The sequence below is a fragment of the Diprion similis genome, chromosome 2 (genome assembly GCF_021155765.1).
Source record: "Diprion similis isolate iyDipSimi1 chromosome 2, iyDipSimi1.1, whole genome shotgun sequence".
NCBI classification, from domain to species: domain Eukaryota; kingdom Metazoa; phylum Arthropoda; class Insecta; order Hymenoptera; family Diprionidae; genus Diprion; species Diprion similis.
In genome coordinates this window covers 10583867-10608727 of record NC_060106.1, presented here as the reverse complement: position 1 = coordinate 10608727, position 24861 = coordinate 10583867, and the positions used below count along the sequence as shown (strand labels likewise).

At 43.4% G+C, this 24861-nt stretch overlaps 1 protein-coding gene across 11 annotated transcripts in view; it reads left to right on the top strand.

Moving 5' to 3' along the window:
* LOC124416425 (obscurin) overlaps positions 1 to 24861 on the top strand; it is a 43717-nt gene that overhangs the window by 7147 nt on the left and 11709 nt on the right. For 2 of the 11 annotated variants that reach the window (XM_046897480.1, XM_046897477.1), the window contains exons 1-18: positions 49 to 5109; positions 5317 to 5429; positions 8203 to 8364; positions 9928 to 10059; positions 10158 to 10328; positions 11957 to 12038; positions 12171 to 12266; positions 14883 to 14975; positions 17245 to 17409; positions 17507 to 17644; positions 17727 to 18198; positions 18525 to 18776; positions 19523 to 19558; positions 20757 to 21005; positions 21092 to 21233; positions 21315 to 23197; positions 23902 to 24054; positions 24363 to 24467. In XM_046897480.1, the coding sequence (XP_046753436.1) occupies positions 493 to 5109; positions 5317 to 5429; positions 8203 to 8364; positions 9928 to 10059; positions 10158 to 10328; positions 11957 to 12038; positions 12171 to 12266; positions 14883 to 14975; positions 17245 to 17409; positions 17507 to 17644; positions 17727 to 18198; positions 18525 to 18776; positions 19523 to 19558; positions 20757 to 21005; positions 21092 to 21233; positions 21315 to 23197; positions 23902 to 24054; positions 24363 to 24467 (9061 nt within the window). In that variant the 5' untranslated portion in view covers positions 49 to 492. Of the gene's footprint in view, positions 1 to 48; positions 5110 to 5316; positions 5430 to 8202; positions 8365 to 9927; positions 10060 to 10157; positions 10329 to 11956; positions 12039 to 12170; positions 12267 to 13660; positions 13800 to 14882; positions 14976 to 17244; positions 17410 to 17506; positions 17645 to 17726; positions 18199 to 18524; positions 18777 to 19522; positions 19559 to 20756; positions 21006 to 21091; positions 21234 to 21314; positions 23198 to 23901; positions 24055 to 24362; positions 24468 to 24861 lie in introns of those variants that run through there. The other 9 variants (XM_046897478.1, XM_046897483.1, XM_046897486.1 and 6 more) reach the window with 9 other exon arrangements.

Genomic DNA, 24861 nt, shown 5'->3' with positions numbered 1-24861 from the left:
CGAGTGAACAGTTTTTTTTTCTTTTTTTTTTTTTACTAGCAACGATGTGTATAATTTTTTTTTAATGTTCAAAGTGTCTAGGAACGGGATCGAAAGCTAAAGTGAAAAAGTTGGTACGATTTAAATATAGAGTGCAGTGTTTATAATGGCGCAGTGGTTTAAATCTGAAGGAGCCCTTTCAAAGGATGTTGAAAAATTATACTTGTTCGCATGTGACGAAGAAATTATCTGCAAGGTTTCTGAACTTTGCTGCTTGGTACCCGTCTAGAGGAGGATCATTAACTGGTTTATTCATAGAACGAAACCTGTGACAAGAAGGTGAATGACTAGAATTAAACTTAGCCTAGTCAGAAGCCCGTGGCTCAGCTCATGAGTGTGATGGACAGTTGTTAGCGGACCGATGTCAGTCAAACGAAACTAGCGAGGAAAAAAAACAGAGAGAGAGAAGAAAAGAGTAAGCTCGAGAGAAGCGGAGCTTCCGACAAGGGGACAATGTCCTTCTGCAGGATCACCGGAAGGAGCAGAGGCCTTCCCAAGCCCAACTATTTTCCTCTGCTACCACCGATCAGTCCAGCGGCAGCGAAACGCTGGTGTCGAATAACCGGCAAGTCCTACGGGCTACCGACTCATCACTACATTCCCGTTCTACTTGGTGTTCACACTTCCGATAAAACTAAATGCAGAATAACCACAGCTTCCGGATTAGGGCCGCATCATTTCACCGACGGTGTTATTGTCGGAGAGAAGAAGAAGCACGTCGTGCTTCAGGACTATCGGTACGTCTTTCCAGTCCTAGACACCGATAATGCCCAGCAAAAGGTCCTGAGGGATCTTCTGGACACGAAGCAACCGTCGCCGGAGGAAGATGGCGGCAGATTTGTTTATACCGTTGAGGAACGCAGATGCAGTCTCGTATTTCCAGCTCGTCTTGAGGCGGCGGTCAGAGACGGAGACGTTCGTGATGTGATGTTGTCGCGAGACTGCGATACAGTCCTCCTACGATTGCGACAAGGGAAAAACGTTTCCGTAGACTTTCGAGACTTGGACAACTTCGAGAACCTCTACGATGGTATGGGACCGCGCGAGGATGTCGTTAAAGAACGTGAAAAACTGGAGGCTGAGGCTAGGAAACGAAAGAAAAAACGACAGGCGGGTCTCAACTATGCGAAAAAAATATTTGAGGACAAAGAGAGAGCCGCTGATGAAGAAGAACTGAAACGAGTAAAACAAGTCAAGCTCCAAAGCGTCAAGGAAGATATCAAGGAAGAAACTCAGGACTGGAAGCACGTTAACTTGGATAACACTGCAACGAACGGAGCCTCGCTGATCGCGGCGTCTGGTGACTGGCGAGATCTGGTCAAACCATTGATGGAAAATTGGGATTGGAATAATTTCGAGAGAGATGCGGCGCTGGTCAACGGCGGTCCTGTCGTCGACAGAATGCCACAACCCATTAAAACTGACCCAAAACTTGTAGACCTCGAGAACACGGTGACCGGATTGATCGGCTCACCAATTTTCGAAGAAGCTGGTGGACTGGAAGCCGTTGCAGTGGTTGCGCCCTTCACTCCGTTGAACGCAGAGCCCAATCCGGAGCTTCAGATCGCCTTGACGAACATTCCACCGCAGGACCTCGAACTAACATCCGACGTGACCGCCAAGTTCAACGCCGTTGGCAGGCAAGCAGTCGAGACGCTTCCCAAGGTCGACGAAATCCCCGAGCTTGTTCAGAAGATGAAGTCGGGAGTTGAAACAAAAATGCATAAAGTGTCGGGTCTGAAACTCGACATTGAATCTGCGCAGAGATTCATCCCTGGACAGACGCTCCAAACACCCACGGGTCCAGTATTCGTACCTGGGCAGACGGTTCGCACTCCCCACGGCTCAGCATTCGTTCCTGGCTTCACGGTGAACACACCGGATGGCCCCCTTCTTATTCCTGGGCAAATCGTCAACGCGGTAGAATCGAATAATAAAAAAATGCCGATGTTCGTCGCCGGTCAAACGTTACCAACGAAAAATGGTCTCCAGTTTGTCCAGGGACAGAACATGCACACCGCTGACGGGGCGAGGTTTGTTCAAGGTCAAACTGTTTTGACCGATGCCGGACCGAAGTTCGTCGCTGGCCAAGTAACGGAAGGTTTCGAGTTCCTGCCTGGACAGACCATCATAACGGAGGATGGCACCCCGTGCTTTATGCCGGGACAAACCATGACCAATGAGGAAGGTGAACAGCTCTTCATACCAGGACAAAGCGTGCAACGGGGCGAAACCTGGGAATTTGTACCCGGTCAAAGCGTCAAGACACCGTCTGGCGAGGTAGCGTTTGTGCCTGGTAAAACGATGCTTACATCAGAAGGGCCCAGCTTCGTACCAGGTCAAAATGTGATTGCCAGTAACGGAGAGACTCACTTCGTTCCCGGCGTCACCGTCGACTCGGAGAATGGGCCCAAATTCGTTGCAGGTACAACGTTGAATACGCCTGAAGGGCGGAAATTCGTCGAAGGACAGTTCGTGGAAACCCCCGAGGGAGAGAAGAGATTCATGCCAGGGTTGACAACCATCGTAGAAGGAAACGAAGCGTTCGAATTCGCGGCAGCGAGGAACCTCAACGATGTGGTATTCCTCGAAGCCGGCCCAATCGGCATACCGATAGATCCGAAAACTGCGAACGCATTATCGCTCTCCGGTCAGCCAGATGAGGTATTCGGTCACATGGTGCAGACCGATAAGGGGGTGGAGTTTTTCCCTGAGTGTGTAAAAAGCTTACCACCTGGAGGAAAAAAGGTAGTCCCGGGTCAACTGGTTCGCGGAGGGAAAGGCGGACCGAGATTCGTTCCCGGAATGATGACGGACGACGGATTCGTACCGGGGCAAGTAGTCATGACGGAAATGGGGGAGCAATTTGTGCCCGGCCAAGTGGTGGAAACTACCGAAGGACCGAAATTCGTTCCTGGACAAGTGGTGGAGACGCGATCCGGGCCCAAATTCGTGCCCGGCCAGACCATCGAGACTGCGGACGGGCCCCGCTTTGTGCCGGGACAAATCGTCGAGACTAAGGCAGGACCCACCTTCATCCCAGGTCAGGTGATATCCACGGATGACGAGGGATCCAGATTCGTTCCCGGGCAAGTGGTCGACACTCCGGACGGGCCTCGCTTCGTTCCAGGTCGCGTCGTCGAGGCTGGAGATCGCGGCGTAACCTTTGTGCCAGGCCAAATTGTTCAGACGGAAGAAGGTCCGCGATTTGTAGCCCCGGATTTGACCGACACCCCTGAAGGAGGGCTCGAGTTTTCTGTCCAAGGTTTCGAAGTGACTCCGGAGGAACTGCGCCTGCTCAGACCGCGGCATCATTTGAGCTATGACACCGCTGCTAGGGGGCACCAGGGCGAAATGAGTATTGACGCGAGGATGCTGAGACAGCTGTCGCAAGCTGGGATGTCCGTTGGTCGACAGGTACCGACAGAATTGCCTGCCGTTAACGTCGACGTAGACCCGAGATCCGTGGCGCTTGAACACGCCTTGGATATCGTAGAAAAGCTTGGACTGCAGGGCAACGCAGCTGTCAAAATGGCACAGATCGTCTCGACGGTCGCTCGGCTGGCCAGTAACATAATTGAGAAAAATGTGTCGGAAAAAATGACTAATGGGAAATCCTCGCCAACAGGTTTCAGGCCGTTTACTAATGGGGAAGGTAAATACGAGAATGGAGATCAGAGCGACGAAGTTTTTCATGCGGCACTCAGGGCGGCGGTAATGGCTGCAGCTTTGGCCATTTCTGGACAGGATTCAACGGACGAAGTAGACCAGCAGGATTACGTTTTTTCGGCAATTAGCGAGTCGTTCAACGTACTACTGAGACAAAATTCATTGAACTTTGAGAACGCGGTGGAAGAGGTGCACAAAATACTGCTGGTACCTCAGAATCGCAGCCTCGTTTGTCACGGCGTTCTCCTCGATTTGTTGAATGCGAGCAGCAATAAGGTTGACATTCTGAAGTCAACGATCGGCGGTCAAATTCTTAAAGACGAGGTTGTTCTGGAGAGACTATCGGCCGTACTGGAAGACGAGGATGGCAGTGACTTAGTGGGCGCCGCCTTTAGGGCCGTGACAAAAAATAATCCAGATCTACTCTCAAGGGTGCTACGAAAAGTATCGGAAGATGCGGCTGGTGTGATTACAGAAAAAGAGGCTATAGAGACGGTACACAGAGCGATTGTCCATGCGGTACGAGAATCCAGCGAACTCAAAGTTCGGGAACTTCTGAACGACGACGGCCCCAAAGTCCGTGACTTGATACTGCAAGCAGTCGGCCTCGCCAGAGCACTCGGAATGTCTTCAACTGCTTCGAGCCTGCTGGCAGTGATCTCTGACAATAAATCCACCGAAGCGTTGTCCGGCGACCGAATGACCGTCGACATTTTGAAGCGACTCACGGTGATGCGACAACTTGCTGAACAGAGACCACAGTTCAGCAGAGCCCTCGGGGACTTATGCAGCGATCCAGAATTGGCCAAGTCCGACCCTCGTCTTCGAGCACTCGTTAGAGAGAGCGCAGCCCTCATGATAGTTCCCGAAGAAGCGCCGCTTCAGTCATCAGCCGATGTACCGACCGCTCTACTTCACGCCGAGAACAGTTTGGCTATGGAAGAATTTCTCCTGAAGAGAAGCCACAGGCCTTCCGCTATTTTCATGATTCTGAAACAGGGAATGCAGGCTGTTGTTCCCAGGGAAGCGTCCAGGGCCGTCCTCACTGGACAGGTGTCGTACACCGTCCTCGACGAGGATGGTATCAGCCACTTCGAACCTCTGCACGTCTTTTCTGCTCTGCGTTTGAGCAGGCCGACGGCACATCGCTTTTCAATGTATTGCTGTCCGGTTGCTCGCGAGGAAGACGGAGATACGGAAATGGTATCGACTGTAACCGGGACCATTTCTGCAACGTCTGCGAGCAGCTTGGAAGGGGTAATGACAAACGGGATCAGGCACGAAACTAGCGGAGTCAGCCTCTCGAGGTCGGAACAGTACGGAGGGTATTCGGCTAGTAGAGAAAATACCCCTAGCTTCCGAAGACTCAGCACTCTCCACCCCAACAACAGCTGCGAGTCGGTAATGATGCTAGACAGAATTCGTGCGTAAAATACTTGGAAGTAGCCAATAATTTTGACAAAAAAAAAAAACGTTTCTCCCACGTCCGGACCACTGGTTTGACTCTTTTCTCACGTAGAGTATAGCTAAGCACAGTTTTGTCTCAGACTAAACTTGTTGGGACTGGCCTCTGCCAAATGACGCAGAATGTAATTCTCGATTTTTCAGGTTTCCTCGGAGCACTATGTGGTGATCAAAGATTACACGGCCGAAGGAGAGGATGGAGTCTCGGTCACCGTCGGAGACATCGTTGAGGCCGTGGAACACGCCGAGTCCGCAAAGTGAGTTGACTCATCTGAAAATTTCCAGTCGAATTTGGTTTTGGTATTTCGTAAAAACGTCGCATTGCCAAAGAGATAAATCTTTGGCATGGTTAGATCGTTGACTCGGCGTAACTCGGTGCTTAAAAACTATTTCAGTCCGAGCTATTTGCGACTCTCTATAAATATCCAACCATAGAACATAACATTCCTAACAATAACAGACAAGCTATCGGGGTGTTGAGATAATTGATGGACTTCTGACGATCCACCGTGCGCGACAGTTGTCGATTTTTCTTTGCTTTTTGGAATCAGTTACCGACTAGAAACAGAAACCTAAGATACAAAAAACACCAAACAAAGCCTCAGCATGTCGGCTCGTCCTCGAAGAATTGATTAACGACATTGAGTTCGCAGCAGGAAAGCTTCGCTTCACTAATGCTACTTCCGCTATTAATAACCACTGACTTTTCTCTGCAACGGCAACCGAAACTCAAATTTATACCGCCTGTGCAACCGTAAAGAAATATGAAATACTGCGACTATAAACTCATCCGCAGCATCCGATAGGTGGAATTTGTTTTCGGTATACACGTGCTGATTTCCAGCGGCTATTGATTTTTCGCCGACGTTGAGTCGGCCGGTACATTGACTGACTCACGCGTGTCATAGATCAAAATGGGGAGCAATAAATCTGGCCGTAAAAAAAACAAGAAGTGTGTATAATGTATACTTTCTTATAACGAAGAACGGAGAATCAAACATTATTTTTAAACGTGAAACAATCCAAAGCTTTCTCTTCGACCAAAGTTCGACAGACCGGAACGATAGGGTTGAAATCGTTTCGATCCCATCTGAATCCCTCGAGGTGCAACGTCATTCACGATGGCAAACTCTCGGTGCAACCCGAGCAAAGATCGTTGCCCTGGCTCTTGAAGTTGCTTATTTTCTCGCAGTATTTTTACCCGGTCGACTTTGAGACTTTTTACGTGCCGACCGTCAGCCCAGCGAAAGAAACGAACAGCGTCGCGTCGCCCGGCAAGTTAGCTTGACACAACTCTCATCTGCGAGTAAATCCTGACAATGATTTAGCAGCTCTTCAACCCGCTTGAACATCGTGAAAAATTAGCTGCCGATCTCCGAGCTTGAAATAACTTGTACATAGGATTTCACAGGTTAGCGTCTGCAAGTTTCGCGAGTAATAAGTCACGCCAGATTCAATACCCAAGCACTCGCCATCCGCGCGTGTCTTAATGTCGGGAATTTCCGTTAAACAAAAAGAACTTTCGCAGGTTCGTCGACCCTGATTTTAGAGCGGGCTGGTCTGCAATTCTGCCCGGCGAAACGACCAACTTGAGCACCGAGAGATGACACGCGAAAAAAAGATGCGCTCTGTCATAACAAGTCCTTCTTTGATGTCAAACAACGCGTAAATATATTTTATGGGGGCCTAGAATAATCCGACGGTATTTATCGAAGTCAAAGCTCGAAATTGACAAATAGTAGAAGTACCTTTCTCCTTCGGAGTATTCGAGATCAAACTAGAGCTCGTCGAAGCTATTGGTTTGACGTCTGTCCATAAATCCTTCCAAACATACTGCAACCATTAACCCAATTGCTTCGCTCTCAGAAACGCACTTACGATCGGTCCACCGTGCAGCAACGACGTTGGAACGCTTCAGCAGTAGTTGGTTGGAAAATTCTCCTCCTGACGTCACTCACGTCTCTCCGTTACGTCCGGTATAAAAAACTATTCACCGATCAAAACGCGACTTGTATTTGTCAGCGCTATCCTATCATGAGGCATAACATTCGTCGAGCTTCGCTGTATGCAACGGTATCGTTTGTATATTTTCACGCGTATCTTCGCAGCTTCTCTTCAGGAATACCCAGGCTCCTCCTGCAGTGCTGTTTCAACAGTCAATCTATTTCCATCCTCCGTCGCAGATGACAACTTGCTAGAATTCCGATCGAGGCAGACGTTTTGACGGTGAAATTACACGTCGGAAAAGTCAACGTCGATTTAGCCGGTCGCTTTGCGGTGGAAGTGCCAAAGAAAAAAAGCTAGTGCATATGAATTCGATTAACGGAACTAACTAAAATGCTTCTAATTCTACGCAACTAATCCACGCCGCAAGTTCACTCTATTATTATCTATGACGTATAGCATGTCATAAAGGAATCCAAAAGTTTGGGAAAACAGGAGACATGCCAAAGTAAACAATTAGAGGAGGACTTTGTTTTTCATTTTACATTGAGTAATGTCCGATTCACAGAGGAAGTTTAAACATCTCAACTAAGGTTAGTTTAAAAATAGGTAGACCTAATGAGTAAATGAATATTGTGGATAAACTTGCCTGCTTACATAAAAAGCAAGTTGCAAAGTCGTAGAGTTTGCTCTTTTTTCCAAGTGAAACTTGCCTTGCATGATAAGAAATGGTTTCCCTCCTCGTATAATTGAAAGAAAAGGTCTTCCGATGCTTTTAAGTGGCCAATAAATGTGTCGTTCGAGCAGCTTAACACCTCGCTTCGCTAACGAACTAACGAGAAGAGGTTAATCTGCCTCAGCCTTTGACTGAACCGCTTCCCAACAATTGTGACAAGTGGCTAACCCCCTGCAGCTCGAGCAAAAGGAGAAGATGAAATAGGGTAAAACCAGCCCACAACCAGCTCAACAGCTGCGTGAGAGGTGATTAACGAATAATGGTTGAAAAACAGAAGAATAAAAACAGCGCTAAAAGCTGTACGTCGAAGAACGGCGGTCAGGGACAGTTCAGACCTTGAAATTTTGCAGGAAAATGAAGAGCGACCCCGACCTAGAAGTCGGAGGTGAGGTCGGCGTCCCTCTGGACAATTCTGCGGCTAAACACAAACTCGCGGTCCGGCCACGAAGAAAACACATCGATCCGAGGGCGCGAAGTGCCGTTAAATTGAACGGTATCAACCCGCCAGACAGGTACGTGATGAGGTCCTGCAGGATTTCGCTATCCAGCTTCAGCCTCAGTCGTTTGTCAGATCCTGCTGGATGGTCTGAGCTTTTCTACGATCTTTTGTAATCCGTTATTCGACGTGAGGCAGACTGAAATTATACGGCCGCAAGCACGCGAATCTCGCGCGAGTGATGCTGCCAATTCTCATAGACCGTGTTTATATTCCTCCTCGTCTACGTCTCGGGAAGAGAATCTATAGAGATGCAGCGTGGCGTTACCCGGATACCGGAGGCACAGCTGATCGGGGCTTCAAGCGGCGTAGCAGGTGGTGCAGAGAATGTGACACCTGTCATTGAAAACGCGGCAAGGCACGCGTGATAACTTATATCCGTTATGTAAATTTTACATACATACGCGTGATGAATGGATGCTTGAATAAACACGAGATTAACTTACTCGTAGTCTAGAGTCTTCGCAGATTTCAGAGTAATTTTAAGAGTGATTGAAATGTTGGAAATTTGTTTAAGTGCGATATTTTCATTCAATTTTTCAACGAATAACTCGAGCTAGTTTATTTCAACCGTTGAGCAACTAACAACGGATATTATAATATGTAACAAATTAGATATTTATACAGTTGCTGCAGCGGCGATTTTGGCTAATGTTAACGATGGTCAATGGGCCACGCTTCGTTACGGCTGTTAACTTGTTGCATCTCGCCCATTAAATTTGTTCATACCGAGGCTGATTCGGTTCCAAAATATCTAAGTCATTTCGAGACTGCACCGCGCATCAAAGCAGCTGCATCGATAAGATTGATCTCAATGTTTCAAACATTTTTACAGATATCCTTTTTTTTTTGCACTTCCTATTGAACACATGTTTCGATTAATCCTGTACACGTATGAATTTTCAGATCTAAATATTACTCATTTGATTACTGATTTTCTTTTACCACGACGGCGTGGCAACGTGCTTCGGCCGCCAAACGAGCCAATAATACCTATCACGTATCTCAAAGCAGCCGTGTATTATTCGAGAATACTAATAGATCAGACACGTGGGTGTATGGGAAGTAAAACTAGAACAGTGACTAAGGCTTTGCCTACGTCATTCTGTCGGTAGAATCCTGCTTCATTCAGCTGACTAGAAATATGTTGACATTGATTTTCGGATTTGGTAATTTTTTTCCTGAAACGGAAGGAGAAAAAACCGCAGTTACAGAAAGAAAAGTATAAGCCACGGTACGAATTTCATAAAACTAGAAAAAATAATAAGCCACAACGTACGCGTTTCGTTCTTCGCCTCCGAGTTAACCATTATCACATAATTGAACGATAAAAAAAATAAACAATATTTTAGCGCAAGATTTTTCATTCTATACTTCGTTTTCTCCTTTCGACTGAATATAATCTTGAAAACACAACATCCGCTAGATCCAATGGTCAAACTCTGCGGTTGAACAAACGCACTGTTCTGTGGACGTTGGACAAAGTTTTCCGCGCGAGGATAATATCAGATTTAAAAATTTTATTTTGATCAACTGAAAATCATGAGATACAATTTAATTATCATTGCCTTTCTTTTAGAGTGTACGTGCGAACCAACGATGGGAAGGAGGGCTGGGTGCCGTCCGGTGTTGTCAAGCAAAGTATGATAAGCGAGGAAAGTTCTACGCTGACCAGTCAAATACGTCCTGAAGACTCTCATTATCGACGAGAGTAAGTCCAAACTAGATACTCACAGAAATAGAGTTCCATCACTCTGTAAGACATTGGAAAAATTGTGTTTATTAATTATTTATTTAAACACATTGCAGAGCTGTGATAAAGGAACTCGTCGAGACCGAAGAGGAATTTGGCAGAGACATACAGTCGGTGGTTGAGCGTTACTTGAAACCTCTGGATCACCCAGGAGTGCCGAGAGCCGTGCGAGATAACAAAGATCTAATATTTACGAACCTGAGGCAAATAGCCGAGTTTCACAATACGTAAGTATCATCGGACCCTGACTTGGATTTTGGCGATCTCTGCGAGCGCCTGAACACTTCCCCAAGTGCCAAATCTCGGTTAAACACAATTGACACGCTCGATCACTTGAAACAAGAAAATTCTGGTATTGTTCGTAAGAACTGTGATTTTTAAGGATCGTAGACAGCTTGCAGCAACAGAACTGCAACGACGAATCACGACAGTTTATCGCTGGCAACAAGACAAAGCCACAGTTTCACGTTAAGTGCAGGTCATTTGTCAGCTGCAGTCCATTAAGAGATAATTTATACATACGTTTGAATCTCGCGTACGACATTTACGCAATAATCGCAAATCGGTCACACGAATAGTCTCTGATAAAGATGAAAAATTTTTACCCCCTTAGCGATGAAATGTAGTAAGCTGTGTAAGTCTTAAATTTGAATTTTGCGTGATCGTGTGCCCCATATCCCATAGACACCGTTTACAACGGTGCTGTTTATGATGTTTGATTTTTGTACCCTTGTCTCGATCATACAGCGTCTGGTTTGCTCCTCTTGACCCTGTGCAAACTTACGATCACATTTTCACCCAAAATGACTCAAAGAGTATTTTTTTTTTTTGCAAACGATCGAGAAGTTTTCGTCTGTATACAAAGCTCTGGATAAATTCGAGTCTCATAAGAAGAACTTTTTTTCTCTTATAAAAACAAAATGACTCAGTAAATGTAAAAATAGCTTGCAAGTAAAGATTCACTGACAATGAATTGTGTCTTACTCTCGAATGACTAAATATCTATTGCGTCATTCTTCAGAGTTTATCTTAGACGAGGTGTAAAATCGTTGACAATATTTATAAAATTTGAAACTAGTTCAACAGTAGATAATTCTGTTGAGTATACTTCAAAGAAATAAAAAATTCTATCATAGTTAAAAATAGAATTTAAATTCATCAAAAATTTTCTGAAAGAATGATTACGCTTACTAGGTTTTTAATTAAAAGTCGAAAATAATAACAGTCTAATTCGTACGTTCCTCACTTTTCAAAGACGAAATAAATTCGAAGTACATTTACGTCCATTAATCACTTGCACCCTGGCTGATACCGACCAAACAACGCTTGCACTACGTACAACTACACGCAAGTATTGCTACAACACTTGTCCAACCGTGCTCGAACACGAATCGAATAGGATTTGCAATTTTGAAACATAGTTGAAGAGAATTGAGTAATATTCACGCTGGCAGTAGTACAAGCCTTGTTGGGTCATCCATGGCTCGAACAAGAATGATTAACCAAAATTATGGACCGTGACGAAACCTTCCCGATCGCATTTTCTATGCATTTTATGTAACAGAAGCCCTTACAAACCCCCATTCGTAATACGATACATTTTTCTATCATCACTTGTTTGGCCATGACACGTGATGTTTCAGTGTCATCGAATGAATTTACACGTCGATCATCACATCATCACCCCCTCGAAGTAATTGTTCTAATCAACATCTTGTTTTGTACTAGTTCCTGGTTTAGTTTCGTTTCCACTTGATCGATACGAAGACTGATTGAGCCCGGCTGAATTTCTAACTACCCATAACCGGTAGGCGTGGTTTTTTTGTGGCATGAAATTAATCCCTTTTTTAATTAGCTCGTTCGGCAGGGTGTTGATCGAGGGCGTCAAGTACTACGCGGACCAACCACGGATGCTAGGAAAGACTTTCTTGAGACTGGTAAGTTGTGGTCATGATTCAACTTTTATTCGCAACTATCTGTCTGATGCACTTTCAGACTTATACATTTGCCTGAGACATTTTATCCCAGGATTGATTGTTCGTTTATTATTTTCTGATCTTGTGTCACAGGAACGAGATTTCGACAAGCACGTTGCTTACTGCAGAGACGAACCATCAGCTCAAGAATTTCTTCAATCAAACGACGAAGTCCGCGATTACTTTGAAGTGAGTGTCAACATTTCATTTTTCACCAGAGTTTTGGCAAATATCGAGAGTCTCAAAACGGTGGTTTAATTTAATCTCATTTCCTAAAATACAATCATAAAAATCTTGGATCGATATTTTACCATCGACAACTGGTACCTATGCCTCCACTTTACCACCAACAGTAAGGCAGAACAGGGTACGACAGAAATCTGCAAGACTCGTTTCGCTCACAGATCCAGGATCTAATTTCGGAATCCGCGTTAGTGACGTCGAAAGTGGCACATTGACACAGTACTTTTGATATCTAAATGTCTCTTCGTCCCAGACAATGTAGGTACGTCTGTTAAAACGATAATTAACTTCCTGGCTTTGTCTGGCAAATCGAGTAGCAACTTCGATTTACCGAATAGAATTCCATCAATTTGGGAACCAGGGAAGTGTTTGATTTTTTCGCACTCAGGTATTTGTACCAAGGCAGTAATTACACCTGTCAAGACAATGCTTCGTGTCTTCCATATTGTTTTATCACCGCGACCAACACGGATTTGCAACAATTGATGAAAATCTACAATTACATAATGGCGAAACGCGCGGGCGCCCGCATCCAGCCCTCGAAATAGAAGCGTTTATTTTTATCGAGTGATCATCCGGCATCCTCTTCTCTTTTACTACACTACGTCTCTGTCTCTCCCGCTCAACCAATTACAACGCAATGAAATACCCCGCCGATGCGATATCAATCCGTGACGTCGTCGTTCTATCCTGCAGCTAGCGTCACTAGCGACGAGGATGGATTAGTAAAGATAACGTTGACCCTCTTGGTCCAAAATTATATATCATAAATTCAACCGAAATTCCTGGAACCATCATCACTAACGCAACTGCAGGCATGAGAAACAAATCTGCACACGTTGTTCGGTTAAATTATTTTATCAGAAACCAGACGAAATAAAATATCTCTTCTAATCCTGACCACAAAAGAAAAAACAAATAACGGTAAAGTAGTGTTATACCTAAAATTAAAAACAATCTTCTAATCCGTTACCCTAAATTTTGTATAGTAGATCAGAGTTATAAGTCACCAGAATTTGGGCCACCTTATTTATCGGGGTTCTGATCGCATGATCTTCGACGAATTCAATGAATTTTGTGTAGATAATCAAAGCCGTGAAATCTATCAGGAGGCGAGACAACTTTTGGCGCCTTAAAATTCAGCGTCTTAGATGATTTCGCAAATTTCCGCGAGTCGTTCGCGGATGTTGGAAGTGGCGCGAACGTTCTGCAGAGTCCGATCTTGCTCTCGGGCGATGGGTAGTGGTCAGTTTCTCTCTGGCTAAGTTTAGCCAGAGCCATATCGGTTCTACGGCTCCGTCCCTCCCTTTCTGTCCCTCCCGAACCCCCCTCGGGAATCGGCGCCGCGGGGGAACCACCGGCTTTTGCTCTATCCGAGATCCTCAGCGAACTTACGAATCAGTCTGCGACGAGCACGTACTCTATCCAAACGGCCATCCGACGTCACAGTAGTGATTAGTTCCCTTGGCCCTTTTTAAGGTGTGTTTTTGTTTACGCAGGGGAATCCCCAGCTCCTCCCCTCTCCTTCCACCAATTTACCGCGCGGCGAATGGCAAATGGCAAATGGCGAATGGTGAATGGTGATTGGTGGTGACCGTCTCTCGAGTGTCAAAAGTGGTTGCGCCAAAAATACACGTGATTCGCCGGATGATTTGACGGTGGTATCGAATTACTCCGGTTACGGAGTCGCTCTCGTCTCCATTCGTTTTTTCTTACTTGAATCCGCTCATTTATCGGTGAAAGTTTAAATATTTGATCGCATTCCCGCACCACTTTCAGCGCTTTTTTACCGTCATTTTTCACATTACTACGCGCATCAAGCTTGGCAATGGTCCAGGTCGAAAAGAGGAGGTCACACTGATCGCTAACTCCATTAACCTGGAATTTTTGTACGGGGACAAAAATCTTTGACATGCTTTTAAAAAAAATTACAGACATTCGGAAATTGCGATGCAATCAAATTTACGCACCGCCAACGAGAAGTCCAACTTCTTAGCTCTCAATTGACAACAAGACAATTCATTGCATCGGTTACTATTCGGTCTAATTTTCATATAGCTTTGTTCCGTTTCACCAAATTCATGATTACCATTGAATAAAACCAAGGCATCAAAGTAGAATGAAATAAAGATTCTGAATACCAAGTCTCGATCATTAACTCAGTCATTGTGACATGAACGTGATCGTTTCAGTTTGAATCTCAACCGATACATTACGTCATGTCATCGCTTAAAAATTTGTCTTTATTTATCCGTTTTTTTAATTACATATTCGAGTAAATGATAATTAATTGATCGGACCCTTGGTGGCATAGCCAAAGAAGTTTGCTTTTCATCTTGTTCTAAACAGTCTTTATTGCTTATTGATACGATGAACAGGTGATCGAATAAACGTTGATCAGTAAATTTGCCCGCTCGGGTGAATCGTCCGGAGATTCTATTCCTCGCCGCTCAACTCAATCGTACAGGCTAAAAAATATATATTTTTTATTTTTTTTTGCCACATCTTTTTCAACCTCGTATTTATAGATTGTATTTGAAAATTCTTTTCACTTCTGTCCAGGAGCTGAGCCAGACTCTCGGAGACGACAAGAGCGTTTCGGAGCATTTGAAGCTCCCGATACAACGCATCAACGACTACCAGCTCCTTCTTAAGGTAAGCCTGCACCAATCCTTCGGTACAACAGAGGTTCGGGTTATTTTTTGGCTCGAACTACCAGTCGCAGAAATTTTTATGTGGGAGTTACCGACATCCGTTATCGGACTTCCCTTGTTCATCGCCTTATCGGCTGCAGGGCGAATTTATATTTGGGGACGCGATCTTCTTGCTGCTAAATGATAGGCAAGGCCTGGCAAAATGCCCTATCCAAATAGCAGCCACGCCTTACTGAATCCGGCCCGAGCGCACAAAATTGATCAATTTCATTTAATTACTCGTAACGCAAAATATATTTTGAAACTGTGATTTGGTAAGTTGGAGATCGTCCAAAGCCAGCCAACCGAACCAACCGCCTTCGCCAATTTCTTTTTCGAAAGATCGCGAGTTCCAGGCCACTAAATTCATCGAAACGTTTTACGATCCGTTTCTTTGTACGGTGAATAAATGACAAAAGACGGTTGCACCCAAGGTGCGGAAGAAAAAAATCCACGCGTTACTAGAATCTCAAAAATTTTATCACGCGGAATTATATCCTTTGATAAATAATATTCGGAACGAATCGCGTATGACGATTCGACAGAAATAATTTTCACCAGATGAAATCCCGCGAACGCATTCCAGTCTCTATGACGTGAAATTATAAGTGTAAAAAAAAATATTTATTGCGGCAGATGTTACGGGCTAAATGTTCCACTTGGTATGCGAAAATGGTTGTAATCTGAACGAAGAACTAGACGCGGACAAATGTACTTCGTTAACGCATTGCAATTTCCTTAAGTGCGTATGGTGAGGATTGTTTTGGCAGTTTGAACGTCCGAGAATGCATCGCTAACAGACATACGAAATACTTTCGAAACCGTAGCATCTCACATGCCTGACCTATATATTTACAGTTGAGATTTTCGTGTGACGAGTAAAAATAGCACATTGCCAGAATGTTACCTTGAAAGTATATCCACGCTGGATAGTTTTGTCCCTGCACATATGTATCCGCAACTCACACGTTTTCGATAATAATCAATCCGGGTGGAATGATTAAAATGGGGTAAAAATAAGCGGATAAAAATCTTTTGAAAATATACATGCGTGCTTTTGTTCGCAGAAAAATATTACCACAGCTGTGAATAACAATTGAAGACCTTAGCAATGCGGAGCGGTATAATTATATTAATAAATGTACATTGTCAGTGGATCTGGTCAAATTTACTGCTCATTTTTCAAAACTTAGGTAGGCTTCGGAGCGGTTTAATAGTATTCGATTGACGGGTGTTTAGAAATTCTCAATCGCTATGGCGTGGCTAACATTCGATAAACAAACTTTCGAGCTCGAACAGTACAAGTCAGATTACTTTCAACTCTTGTTCGCTTGTTAATGAATATACCGTATTACCCCGTGTAAACAGATTGCTGTACCGAGACGTAACTCTGTTAGTGCTGAAAATTAGAAAAATCCTCTAATCTAGTTCAATGAGAGTAAATAGGATGTGAATGAAACGCGGACTGTGTCTCGTTCGAAATTCGTTCTAGCCAGCCTCAAACGAGACATTTTCAGGTGCGACTCAGCGAATTCGAAATTAGTTCTCTCCGGACCTTTCAGACATTTCCATGCGAAAATTATTCCCATTTCCTGAAACTGCACAATATTATCCACCTATGAGAATTCTGCAAAAAGAAAATTAACGAAAAAATATCGCATGATGCAATTATGTATCGTTCCGTTGCGTTGTCAAGCGCGTTACATCTAGTAACCACACATATACGTAATACGTTACAGAGACGTGGCAAAGAGCTGGAAGACAGATATCTGTGCCATCGTGGTAATAAGACTGTGACATGCATGTTTACGCTACCGATGTACGGAGGCGGGGGTGCGATGGGGGATTCGGGGGTGACAGAGGGGGGAAAAGGAGAGTGGGCGACGGACAGATTTAGCACGCTAAAAACAGGTCATCTTTGTGCCACCTCAACGCCGTCTGTCCTGCTTGTCCGCCGCTTTTCAGACGGCAAAGAAAAACCGTGAAATTGCTATATCCAACTCGTGAGTTTTGTACTGAAAGGGCGGTGAGGGGGGGGAGGGGGGCGGAACGTGAATGGGGTGAGAACATTCTAGAACAAAAAGCTGAACGCCAACAAGTTGTACATACATTCCTTCTGAGGTGTAGGAACATCACGTGTGTTCTCGATTACTGTCAAATTTCGCTGAACGATGTATTCAGGATGAAACGAAGTTTGAATCCATGAAACTTACGAATAATGGAACTTTCAGGAGCTGGTGAAGTATTCGACCCGACTAGGCGAAGACTGCGACGACCTCCAGAAGGCTTTGGAGTTGATGCTGGGCATCCCTCACAGGGCAACAGATAACAAGTTTATAAGTAACATCGAGGGATACAAAGGGAATATACACAAGCTTGGAAGATTGCTGACCCACGTAAGTGCAGCTTTGATCTTCCAATATTCGTTTCAAATTGCAACGACGAAACTCACACGTTTCGACTCTGAATGCCTTGGAAATGTTTCCATTCTAGGAATGGTTCAGTTTCGTCGACAAGGACAACAAGAGTAAGGAACGGTACTTATTCCTCTTCAAAGCCCGAATCCTCGTTTGCAAGGTCAGGCGCATTTCGGAAGACAGATCAGTATTCGTCTTGAAGGACATTATTCGAGTACGTATTTCCTGCTCCTCCGTCACTCCGTGACGAATCACCGCCCCTTCTTACTGCACTCAATTAATTGGTATTCTCCCAGCTGCCGGAGGTAGAAGTAAAGGATCACCCTGAAGATCAACGCAGTTTTGAGCTGCACCACACGAGCCCAGGCGCGCCTGGCTATCCTATCACTTTAGTAGCTCACAAGGACCTCATTAAGCAGTATTGGCTCAAAGAGATACGTCAGTACGCCAGCGACGTAGTTGCACTCGCAGAACACGCTGCGGACGACCTGCAGCTTACAGAGGTGCAGGAAGACTTCAAGGACACAAATCACGTCAAACCGGAACCGGTCAAAGTTGAACCTCCGAAACCTGAGCCACGGAAGACTGTTTCAAACCCCAAACCAGAACCGCCAAATCACATTACCGAGCCCGCTAAATCGGTGGAGACCAAAGCAACTGAAAAGAGCCAGGAACTGATCGAGAAAAAAGTTGGAGACGAAGGCCAAGAAATGTCGGGCCGGTACTCGTCAAGCCGGTACAGTTCCGCATCCTCCAGAGTGATTGAGGGTAATTATACCAATTCTTGACCATTCTTTAATGACAAAAAAGCCAACGAACGCCGTAATTTGCACTGATAGTTTTTGTTCATCGTTGTTATACCTATATTGACACTATTGGTAATACCATTGATTTGATCATTTCAAAGTTGTCAAAGTCAGTGTAAAAATAAGTCACTTCCTCGCTAGTACTGAGCTTACCCGAATCATTAAGGCATCATGAGTCCAATCGGCTGCTCTGTACTTGCGACGAGGTGACATTTGTGCCAGATGCAACTGAGCGTCGTACCTCAGGTAAGGCAACGCTTCATTTCGGTTAACTGCTGACTGCTGTAGAGTACTCGTCCGTGTCAAGCAGCCGCAATGGCATCTCTTCCTACACGGAATCGTCGCTGTCGGCAAGTGCATCGAGGAAATCCTCGTCTGCAATTGGTTCAGAACTTACGTCTGAGAGCACCAACTCGTACACCACTGCGATTGGGGGTTCAAACTCAGTCAGTGAAGTGCAAACAACGAAGCTCGCTCTGACGAAGGGCGATTCCGGAAAACCAATTTTCACCAAGACCATCGAAGGCTGCAACGTGGAACGTAAGTTTCAGATTTGGTCCATTTTAAGATTTATGAACCTACCTTTTCATTTGGCCACGTACCTCAAGGGTGCTCGTGTTGTAGATCACTCTGATTAATGTGTGTTTTAATATAGCACATGTGCAAATGAACGATCTTAGACATTATTATCGACAGTCAATGTCGCCTTCAAATGGTAGGTTGAAATCAGATTCGCCCTAACACTTCAAATTCAGTTTTTTGTCATGCCCGGCGTAAGAGATGCGGTATATTGGCGCAGTAGAACTAACTGTGGGACTCGTCAGTATGATTATTAAAGGTATTTTCGAAATCCAACTGATATAGTAACCCACGAATTTCCGGACATAAGTATATTGTCAAAATGTCCATTCTTATTGCCAATAATCAATTAAAAGAAAAATTGAATCAAAAATCAATGAAACGATGTGAACGCGAATGCTGTTCTGATCACATACCAACTACTTACTTTGTACCACTGTATTACGGTGTTCATATAGCACTGAGCACCGTATTCAATGACGTTTCGTTACCCACATTTACCTGATTAAAACGAATTGCATGTGCACAATGATTAATGATAAAACACCAAATTTTTTTCAAACACTATACAATATGCATAGATATTGGATAAAGATGGTAATTGTCACGAGTGAACCTGATGATTTATCACCGAATGATCGATAAGTGTATAAACAAAAAATAGGAAAAGAGAAATAAGTCGCTTTAATATATTTTTATTGTTCTAGCAATACGAGCAAAACAGGCATTGATACACGCAATAGGTAAAGTCGTCGTAGCCCGAATCACCCATCACTTTCTTCGCCTTTTTTCTGTACTTTACATGGCCTCGTCGATTTTTATTTTTCTCCACTTAGCCTCTCATAGTAGCTTCTGAGTATACGCTTCTAGCCGTGGTCTTAGATGACACTATTGCTTTTAAATGCTAATTTTAGATGTTGTCAATTATTTTCTTTACATATCATATATACGCACACTCACACACATAAACATATGTAAACGTTTTTTTGATTTTTAACATGATTTTGAATTGGAAAACTCACTAACTAAAGATTCTTATTTTTTCATTTTTTTCTTCTGTTTATTTTCAAAATTATTTATAATCTTTATCAAATTTTGTTTTATTCTTTCTTTCGACTATATTCGGAATACCGAGATTTATCGGTACCTAAACTTCTGTACGTGCAAATAAATTAGCAGCTGTTTTGCGAGTAATACAAACGTCCCACGTTTTCGTTGGGTCGATTGAATTTTTAAACGACATCTACAGCTCATATCAAATACATAATTATTATTGGTGAAATACAAATAAAAAAAAATATACATCTGCTTCCATATCCGATAAATAAAGGCAGGATAAGGATCGTGTATTCATCAATGATATACATAGGTATTGCGTCTGAAGAAATATACCTATGATTGATGTACGTAGAAGTGATGATTCCGAGTTGTGGGTTACAGTATCGATAAAACGTACAGCACACAAATTTTTCAAATGAATAAACAACACACAACATATTCAAAAGTACATGTTGTCCTCTAAAACCGAATAAAAATAAAATTTGCTATTCTAGATGTTCGTAATAAATGATGTGATAAAGTCTTCTCGTAATCGTAGCTTCAACTTCATTATAAGTTCATTATTATTTTACATGCAATAATAATGTTGTTTTAACCTAAAAACTGCCTGTAAATCGAAACGCATCAGTGAGATAAAATCCACGAGCGAAGCCGAGATACGTACGCAAATTCTCGGTTTCTTGATAAATTGTCCTTCTAGTATTACTTACCCTTCTTGTAAGACTGGTTGAAGTATCACGAATCAGTCAATGTGTAGCTCTAGAAAAGTTTCTAAAAAAAAAAAAAAAATGCTAAACATTTTATTTTGCATATCTAATTCTGCGAACCTCGATCGCATACTTTTACCAATCGATTCAATCATTTCTTTTTACTCAAAAATAGCCGGAGAGAGCGCCTCGTTCGAGTGTACATTGAACGATAATGACTCGCCGTCAAGGATGCACTGGCTTAAGGACAATAAGCCCTTAGATGACAAACTTGCGGACAGAGTGGTGACAAGTACCGAAAACAACAGCACCTTCAAACTAGAGATTGCAAATGTCTCGGAATCTGACTCTGGAATTTACACTGCCAGAGCAGTCAATGGCGATGGCATAGCGACTTGTACCGCCCAACTCATAGTTCAAGAACGTAAGTGGCATAGTGATACTGATAAAATTTTCCTCGATAGTAGGTGAAGTTCGTGAAAAAATTTGTTAACGAATGATGTTCTCCAGTAACTTCTGAAGAACGGAAAGCCAGGGCGGAGGCAAACGCCCCAATATTCTTAGTGCGCCTGAAGGACACGGAACTTCTGGAGAACACTTACTTACGGTTCATGGTTAAGGTCAAGGGTGATCCGCATCCCGATCTTAAATTGTGAGTATAAGTGTCACGAAAGTGAAAAACGTTGTATGATTGAATCGTTGAACTGCTGAGCTTACACTTTTATGCTTTCAGCTACAAGGACGACGTCCTTATCGACTCGAAGAACGAACGCATCAAGATTGTGACTGAGAAAGCAGATAAGGGTTTTTACGAGTTAGTCATTGCAGCTGTCCAGAGAGAAGACGCTGGGAAATATTCGTGCACAGCGATGAATCGGTTCGGAGAAGCGTCTTGCGAGGCAAAGGTTACTGTCACTGATGAAAAAAGCGTGTTTGCCGGTCTTCCCGAAGGCTTACTGGAGCCCGGTGTGGAACCACAATTCCAATGGCTTAGAGACGGTCAACCGTTCGACCCGGAAGAGAGATTCAAAGTCTTGTTCAAGGACAGCGAAGATACTCTGGCGCTTGTTTTCCAACACGTGAAGCCAGAGGACGCGGGTTTGTACACTTGCGTTGCTCAAACCAGTACTGGAAACATTAGCTGCAGTGCCGAACTCACGGTCCAAGGGTCTGTGAACCAATTGGCGAAAAATCCCGCTAAACCCAAGCTGGAAACGGAGTTTAAACAGTCCGAAGTAAACGCAGGAGGATCTGCAATGCTCGACTTACAGGTTCAAGGTTTCCCCAAGCCGGAAATCAAGTGGACAAAGGACGGCGAAGAAATATTGGCTGGTGGAAGGATCAAATATCTTTGGGAAGATGAAGAATCCCTCTCCCTTGTGATCAAGCAAGTCACAGCCAAGGATGCGGGCACTTACACGATCAAGGCCAAGAATGAATTGGGAGAGGACAGCACGCAGATTGAGCTGATTGTGAAATCTGCACCAAAAGTTACGAAAAAAATGACGGACACTACCGTCATGACAGAGGAGACCATAACAATGACTGTTGAGGTCGAAGGGTCACCCGTACCAGAAGTTACATGGTACAAGGATGGTCAGTTGATTACAGAATCAGAGCGTATCAAAATCACGAAGGACAGTAAAGGAGCGTACAGCCTGACCATCAAGAATACAAGAATCGAAGATTCAGGATCCTATTCGATAGTGGCCAAGAACGAAATTAGTCAAACTTCCGAATTCTGGACCTTGAGTGTAAAATCTCCTCCGAAAATTAAAAGGAAACTTGGAGAACAGAAGGTCATCAATGAAGGCGACAGCCTTACGTTGTTGATCGAAGTTGAGGCTGATCCGAAACCAACTGTCAAATGGTTTAAGGGCGGAGAAGTAGTGAGTGAAACTGAGCGTATAAAAATAGTTCAAGATGGTGACAAGTACATGCTGAAGATCACCGGCGCCGTTAGTACCGACGCTTCGACTTACAAAGCGGAAGTTAGCAACAAGCACGGCTCGAGCGTTGATGAAACGAAAGTGAATGTACGCAGTGCGCCTCGATTCAAGACCAAATTGAAAGACGTAACGGCCAACGAAGGGGACTTGAACATAGAATTCGAAGTCATAATCGAAGGCTTTCCAAAGCCGAGCATTCAATGGTACCTGGGTGACGTTGAAATCACGGAAACGCGGAAGGAGTATACTCGCATCGAAGAGGGAGACAATTACAAGCTCATTATCAAGGAAGTGAAAACTGAGTTGTCCGGCAAATATACTTGTAAAGTTAAAAACGAATTCGGAGAGAATGAAAGTAGCTCGACGCTAACTGTGCACAGTAAACCGAAGATCATAAAGAAACTGACGGATCAAAAAATCACGGAGGGGGATACTTTGAACTTGAAATTCGAAGTGTCTGGCGTGCCGGAGCCTGAAGTAAAGTGGTTTAAGGATGGTAAGGACGTCTCTGCTGACGCGAGGATCAAAATCACAAGGGATACCCAACGTAAAGAGAGTTACGACTTGACGCTCAATCTTGTCAAGGGTTCCGACGGTGGGTTGTACGAGGTTCGAGCAGAAAATCAAATGGGTGTTGTCACAAGCAAGAGCAATGTCATCGTTCAAAGTAAGCATTACACTACTTATCAAAATAAAAATAACTGTAATCTACGCTGTATAATGTCATCGATAATTCGTCTTGTCACTGTGGTAATACATATTAGTTCAATGCTGATAAAAAATTATCGCTAAAGATTGAAAGTCAATAGGGTATTATAAAATTATACAGCGTAGAAAAATTATCAGCAAATACAGATATAGAATCCACAGCCTTATAGCCCTATTAGCATACAACTTTTTGAGAAGTCCAACATCAATTCTCCATTTTTTGCCAGCTCTCAGTAAGTATTGAAGTAACGGATACACTTTTTTCTGCTTTTCAACTTCATAGACGTGAATCATGTTCAAAGATTTTATGGACAGTCGCTTCGTATGAAGTAAACTTTTTTCCTGTGGACTGCTGAACTTACCCTCGATATATACCCAGTATAGCTTCCATACCCCATACAATCGAAGCTTCTCCGTAAATGCCTTTTGTTTTGTTAATTAAATGCCTTTCGTTACCTTTCATTTTTATGTTGTCCAAATTATTCGTTACATGTTGTTTTATGCCAGTGGCAAAGATTTTTCTTTTCTTTTTCATACACATATATACTTTCGTTATTCCTATAGATGTTCATTAATTTTATTTTCATTACCACCATTATCCCATTCATATTAATAAGTATGAGTAGTGTGTGATCGCCTATTAGAGAACTTGTAATTTCATAGCGAAATCAGAAGAAATTACAGAAGAAAAGAAAACTCTGAAGATGGAAGTGACCGAAAATGTTGAAATAGACGAGGAAGCTATAGCCCCAAAAAAAGTAACCGAAGAAGATCAAGCTCCACCTAAACAACAAGCTACGGAATCAGAATCTGAAGGTAAAATATCGAAATTCCATCCAATCGTCGTAAAAATTACGTTGCATGTAATCAATTGACTTTGGCATATTTACGCGACGGTAAAACATGTAAAAATACCTTGCGGTATGTGACTAAACACGTAAACCAACTACAAACCTAAAAAGTAATGTACATAAAAAAAAAAAACTTAAAAAATGATTTATCCGTCACGACTTAAAATGATGCGTTAACAATTTACCTAATTATTGACAGAGAGTAAAATCTGAATGGCTAATAGCGTGTACAATAGCGTAGAGGTAGTTCTAGAGGATGTATAATACATTCAGGTCATGTCACACTGGAGAAACAGAGCATCCAAGTTATCCGAGGAGAGGGAGATACGATTACCATATCTGTTGCCTCCACCACTACTCACGAAGCTATGCTCACAGGTAATATTGTCTAATCAGACGCACAATCAACATTGAACACTTATACCGAAATAACTTGAACATAGATCGATTTTGTAACTGAGTAATACATCACGATTTCTCGTCATTAAAACATCACGTCTAGTAAAATTAAACCGTTTTACAAATTTCAATAATCAGAAATCGAGTTTCGCTGATGCTTGAGCATGTTTCGTTTCTTTTTTTTTTCTTCCCGTTTTTTAAATAATAAAAAAATCTTGTCAGTGACTCGCATATCCATACACATCCAAAATTATATACAACACATTATATCACACTGCGGTGCAAGCTCGTGTTTAAACAAAAATAACCGAAACTATGCTAATCTACGTGATACGCTATCGCTTTAGTTTAGTTTAGTTTATGTATCCATCTG